At 39.0% G+C, this 6,768-nt stretch overlaps 1 protein-coding gene across 1 annotated transcript in view; it reads left to right on the top strand.

Moving 5' to 3' along the window:
* The first annotated feature begins 3,196 nt into the window (after positions 1-3,196).
* Positions 3,197-6,768, top strand: part of camta2 (calmodulin binding transcription activator 2) — a 44,479-nt gene continuing 40,907 nt past the window's right edge. Inside the window, exons 1-5 of the mRNA XM_044342442.1 lie at positions 3,197-3,263; positions 4,365-4,460; positions 5,729-5,832; positions 6,074-6,141; positions 6,232-6,367. Of these exons, the coding sequence (XP_044198377.1) occupies positions 4,427-4,460; positions 5,729-5,832; positions 6,074-6,141; positions 6,232-6,367 (342 nt within the window). The 5' untranslated portion in view covers positions 3,197-3,263; positions 4,365-4,426. The remainder of the gene's footprint in view (positions 3,264-4,364; positions 4,461-5,728; positions 5,833-6,073; positions 6,142-6,231; positions 6,368-6,768) is intronic.

The following is a 6,768-nucleotide window of genomic DNA, read 5'->3' on the forward strand; positions in this document are numbered from 1 at the left end:
TTTCTGGCCTTTTATGGACAAAATGATTAATTGAGGAAATAATCTGCAGATTAATTGATGATTAAAGTAACGGTGAGTTGCAGCTGTGGAGCCGAGGTCATGACCTCTATTAATATCTTCAGTATTGATTAAAATTACTAGATTTGTTCGGATTCATCAGTTAACTGTTTAGTCTATAAAAAGTCAGAAAAACGCAGCTGAGACGCATTTTAAGGAAAAACTGATAATAAATGAACCTGAAAGTGACATTTTTCCTTTATTTCTTATTTATTTCCTTCACACATAACGAAAGAAAACAACAAACATTCAGTTTATGCTGAAACAGAAACAGGAAGTTCTCAGTTTTTTGGCATTTTTACCTCCAAAAAAAAATGTGAAAACAATGAATCAATGATTGAAATCGTTGTTTATTAAACGTCCTGAATGTTTGTTTCCATCCGCTGCTGCTGCTGCGTGAACGTCTGCAGGTCAACAGCAGGAGGCGCTAATCCTCCTCCCGCCGCCGTTAAAGCGTCACAGAAGAAGAAGAAACGACGAGACGACGTCATTAAAAGAGCGTCAGAATATGACGCTGGTGTCTTAGAGATTAAATATCTAATGTTTAATATATTTGACAAATAATTTTAGGGAGTTACATCTGACTGAAGATCTTTATTATTATTATTATTATTATTATTGTTGGTCGCTGGATGAATCTGAACGGTTGTTTTTAACGTCCTGGCTGCAGCTCTGTGGTTCATCGTTACCGTTAAACTGAACTGAAGGAAGTTTACGAAGCTTTTAAAGTCACGAGAAGTTGAACAAAGTGATTTAACGTCCAGAAGTCTTAAAACTGAAACGCGAAGCAGCGACATCGAAGAAAAACGAAGAAAAAATTCAACTTTAAAAAAACGACGTTATTCCAAATGAAACGAATGTAAAATCAGACGTTTACAGCAGGATTTTGTCTTAACGGAGGTGAAATCAGCAGTTTGCTTCTTTAAAGAGGAAAAAAAAAAAACATCTCAGTTTTCTTTTCATCCAGAAAGTGAAAAACATGAAACCTTCATCATCACCGTCATCATCATCATCACCGTCAGCTCGGTGCTTTTGGTTTGTTTCCTGGATGTTTGCTGGTTTTTTTTAAAGGCAGCGCTGGTTCAGTTTGTCAGAGAGGTTGAAGAGCTCAGCGAGCCTCCTGCTGGACGACACGCTCCGCTTTTATACAAAATAAACCAGATATTTTTCTCTAAACGCTTTGTGTCGCTTCTTCTTTCTATAAAGTGTAGCATGTGTTTGATATGTGAGGCTAAACGTTTATATGCTAACTACAGGAAGCTCACAAGAACAACCACAGTCTGGGTTCAGGCCGGCAGAACCACCTGCGGTCACGTTTACGCCATCTAGAGGACGTTCAGACTGTATAAAATATGGACGTCGTCACCGTGACGACCCCCATCGGTTTGCAAACTGCCGTTTTGAGGCCTCGAGTGTAGCGGTTTGACTGTCGCCATCTTGGATTTTTGCCGTCGCCATGTTTGATTTTTGGAGCCAGAAGTGACCATATTTGGACGAAAGGGTGGAGCTGACCGTAGCACTAGCTGCTAGCTGCTAGCTTGGTTAGCGCGGTGCTTTTACAATCTGTGGTTAATGGTGATGATGCTAATGCTAATTTTCGCCAGTGAAAAACACCTGAAACCGTTAAAACAAAATGTGCTCACCGAAAAAAACTGATCATCCGACTCATCGACGGGTGTTTTATTAAAACCAAACGCTGAACGAGACTTTACAGTTAACGTAGTGAACAGAAAACACAGTGAAACAGCAGCTACGCCTTTACGCCATGGTTATGTTATGTTAGCAACGTTGTCACCGTGTCACATCGTAGCCTTAAAGCAGACGCTGCTTTATCGACTATTTTACTCTAAATGGGACCATAATTTACTAAATGATCATCACGCTGTAGTGAAGAAGACTTGAAACTAGTGACTGAGACCATAAACTCAACAGGAAACAGTTCACTGAGGTAATAAATCCAGTGAGCAGTAGAGACGTCGGACTTCTTTATGCAGCCAGTGGAGTCGCCCCCTGCTGGCCGGTGGAGAGAACGCAGGTTTGGTCCACATCAGGTTACCGGGAGGAGGCGGGTCGATGGGACGACTAGATACGAGACGACTGCTGAGTCGCCGCAGCTCAGACGTCCAACCATCATCTTCATCTAACCGAGTGAACTTCCTGTCCTCTGGAGGGTTAAAACACTCGTATACGTGACCGGAAACAGACTTTATTTGTCATTAACTTCACTTAAATTTACAAGTTTCATCATTTCAACGTCTGACCTGAAATCATGTAATAAACGATGTGATAATAACGTTGACTGAACGAGCAGCGTGGTCGCAGATTTCCCAGCATGCACTGTTTCAGAGGTAAAACTTGGGATTTTGTAGTCGGAAGAAAACACATGATGGAAAGTTTCTGTGTCTTTAATGTTTGTCTTTATAATATAAACCATGATGAAGGTTGAATTCAGTCCCATAAACACCACATTAATCAATTAATAATAAGACGAGTCACATGATGATACAATAAAGTCATTAAATGATGTAAGATGTCACTAATCAAACAGAGCCAGTGATAATAAAACAAATACATCAAAGGAGGAAAATATAAATATACAAATGTTATATAAATTGTACTATATTTTATAATATGAAAATATTAAAAATACTTTTTCAACTTTATGGATTAAAACATGAAACACACGACACACACACACATATAATACAGGAACACAGGAAAACATCTCAGATAAACAAACAAAACACAAATAAGAGAAGTGAAGACAATAAATAAATAAAATAATATATATACATCACACAGTAATATCAGGATCAATAAATCAATCAATAATATAATCAGGATCCCATCAGCATCCAGGAGCTAAACTAAGAGTCAAGATTCAAATATGACAATAATCATTTTTAAAAAAGCAGAAACTGTTTATATTAAATTAAAATAGAAATAATAATAAAATAATAATAATAATAATAATAATAATAATAATAATAGTAATAATAATAATAATAACAATAATAATAATAACAATAATAGTAATAATACATAGTACACAGTCTTTTGTAGATAGATAGATTGATTGGTTGATTGATAGATAAATAGATTGATAGATTAAAAGATGATTGACAGCCGACCGCCGCCACTCACGTGACGTAGCTACGAGGTGACGTCAGAGAAAGAGAAGATGGCGGCTGTACTGAAGGCGGAAGGTAAAGGAGCTTTAAGAGTGTGTTTTAGCTGAGAGCAGCCGCTGCTCGGAGCTGTCTGCTGTTATTTCAGTCGTTTTCTTCCACACGACGCCCGCAGAGCTCAGCGGCCGCTGACCGGCCCCGGTCAGCACGCTTCAGCCCGCAGGGAGAGCCGTTAGCTGGAGGCTAACCGGCTAACTGAGCAGCTAAACAACAAACATCAGTGTTATTTATTAATCAGGTGTCGGTTTGGTTTGAAACGAGGAGGCTGGGAACTGGAGGAAGGTGTTGTGTTGAGCAGGTGTCGTCTAACGTTAGCTTTAAAGTTAGCTAGCTCAGCGGGCCCGGAGCGGCCGAGCGGCTGCAGCGGGGAGAGGAGCTCCGCGAGGCCGCCACAGCCGCCAGGCGAGTCCGCGGTCTGAGCCGGGCCTCCGGAAGACAGGAGAGCTAAATTTAGACTAAAACATTTATTTCATCCGTTTCTCCTCTTTAAGCCTGAATGATGTCTCTCTGGTGTGAAGTTTCCTCACAATGTTAAATATTTCATGTTCAAGCCAGAATATTTTTATATGAACATAGTTTATATTTTCATTATGAATTATTATTTCTGACTTTTTACTTAAAAGTAAAAGTAAGTAAGTACAAGTAAGTAAAAACATTCTGTCATTTTGTGAAGGTTTAATAGAAAACTCCTGCATGCTCTGATTCATTTCCAAACTATTTAGCTGTTTATTGAGATTATTTACTGGCTTTGTATACACACACACACACACACACACACACACACACACACACACTCAGGACAAGCTGTATGTAAAACTCAAACATGTTATATAACTGACACACACACTAATATTCAGTGTCTGTTATGAACACACTCTGTATCTCCATTTAAAGTGGGTGCAAATTCAGCTGTTGCTAAGCAACAGGGAGCTATTGAAGGAGTGTGTGTGTGTGTGTATGTAGCCGGCCAGTTAGCAGCTTGGGTTTCAGGTGTGTGTGTGTGTGTGTGTGTGTGTGTGTGTGTGTGTGTGTGTGTTGCTGGTTCCTGTTACAGACCTGGTTTCCTATCGATCAGATTATTGACTCTGTGTGTGTGTGTGTGTGTGTGTGTGCGTGCAGTGGGGCAGTGCGGGCGGCCGTGCGTTGTGTGAGACTCATCCATCCTGCATGGACTCGTCGCCATGAGCAACAAGGAGATGGTTTCCACGGAGACAGGTCAGTCAGTCCCATCCATCCAGACGGCTGCTGCAGGATTATTGATAAACACACGGAGAACGCTGCAGACGACCACTAGTGATCATGTTATTGATTAGTAATAATGCAGATGATCAATAGTCACATGACGAGCAGGTTTCCTCCCGTCACCTCTGCTGTTGTTATTATTATTATTATTACTATTATTATTATTATTATTTATGTTTCTATTGATGTCGTTATCATGAATTCTTTTGGCCTCAATAATCATGTTGTCAGAAAAAAACAAATTGTTACTAAACTAAATGTTAAGAAACATCTTCATCATCATCATCATCATCATCACTTAAAGAGTTTTATCTTCTTAATCAGATGTTTTAGTTGAATTGAATCCTGTTTTATTGTGTAAACCATGAAAAACCAGTCATGTGATTAATCAATAATGAAGTTCAGAGCAGCTGAACTGAACCACTTCCTGTTTAGTTTCTGCACAGTCGACATTGTTTTCATTATCAATTAATCGTTTGATCATTTTCTCGATTAATCAATCAGTCGTTTGGTCAGAAAAGTGTCAGAAAATGTTTGTCAACAACTCAAAGAAACAGAGAATATTAACATGTAACGTATAAAAAATACACTTATAATATTCATATAATAATAAAACTAGTCAAAACAATGAATTGATTATCAGAATAATCAGTTAATGAACTAATGGTTGCAGTTCTACTGCTAATAATAATAATAATAATAATAATAATAATAATAATAATAATAATAATAATAATAATAAAAACACAGAGTGTAAACAACCAGTCAGCTGATATTATCAGCCTGTCGCACATATACCACTATCAGTATCACTATCACTCCCATATGTCTTTATTTGATCAGTTATAGAAGCAGCTTTTTATGTATATTTGATCGTTTTTCTTCATTCGTGTGTAACATATATACATACACGTGTTTTTAGTTTAGTGAAGTTTAATGATGTCATTTCATACAATAAAGTTCATTGTTAAAGTGTAAAACATCCTGCTGCTGTTACACATCTCTGTCACTAGTGATTGATGATCACGTCTGAGGGATATATCAGCTGATATATTGATATCATATTGACATCCAGTATCAGTAAACAGTAGTCATATAATAACAGTGTGGTATAATTATTGATTATAATAATAATAGAAAGTGTTGAGCCGCTCAGTGATCAATAGATGAATGGATCAATAGATGAACGGATCAATAGACGTTGTGTTCTGTCTCTGATCAGCTGATCTGTGTGTCTGCAGAGAATAAAGGACAGAGGAAGGTGTTTCTTCCTAACAAGCTGTTGGAGTGTCTCCCTCGCTCGTCCAGTCTGCCTAACGAGCGGCTCAGGTGGAATACTAACGAGGTCAGTCATTGTGTGTGTGTGTGTGTGTGTGTGTGTGTGTGTGTGTGTTACATACAAATAATAATTCTTCCTATAAATAAGCTTTGAATTTCATCATCATCATCATCATCTTTACCTCCTGCTGCCGTCCTGGTTCCTCTCTAACGAACATGTGAAGACTCTTTGTCGTCTGTCGTCTGAAACAGCTGATGAGTCATGTGATAGTCGGTGGTTTATTGTAACTCTGGTTGTGTCTCTGCAGGAAATCGCTTCTTACCTGATATCATTTGACAGACATGATGAGTGGCTCTCCTGCACCCTGAAGACCAGGTAAACACACACCAGCGAGTCAGCTTCGTCTCTGTTTGTGTCTGTGACGGTTTAGCAGCCGGTTTATCATCGTCTCTCTCTCTCTGTCAGGCCGAAGAACGGCAGCATCATCCTCTACAACAGGAAGAAGGTGAAGTACAGGAAGGACGGATACTGCTGGAAGAAGCGGAAGGATGGGAAAACGACGAGAGAGGACCACATGAAGCTGAAGGTCCAGGGCATGGAGGTCTGCAACACACACACCGCCACTGTTCATCAGCAGTGTTACAGCGTCCCAGCAAACTATCACCGTAGCAACCACATAGTTACCACTTAGCAACATCCTAGAAAACTACCCAGAACACCATAGGCAGCACTCGCCAGGTCGAACACAGAGCTGTTAGTCAATGTGTGTAAATAATCAATTATAGGTGGAAGACAGTTCCCAGCAGGTGAAAATAACATAAACATAAAATCACCATTTTCAAGTTAAAATGAAAAGATTGTGTTTCACAATTCTCACTGACAAATAGAGCTGCTACGATTAGTTGATTAACTGATGAGTCGATAGGAAATTAATCTGACATTTTTATAATTGAACAACCAACCAACCAAACAACCAACCAGACAAACAACCAAACAACCAAC

This window comes from Thunnus albacares, chromosome 22 (genome assembly GCF_914725855.1).
Source record: "Thunnus albacares chromosome 22, fThuAlb1.1, whole genome shotgun sequence".
NCBI classification, from domain to species: domain Eukaryota; kingdom Metazoa; phylum Chordata; class Actinopteri; order Scombriformes; family Scombridae; genus Thunnus; species Thunnus albacares.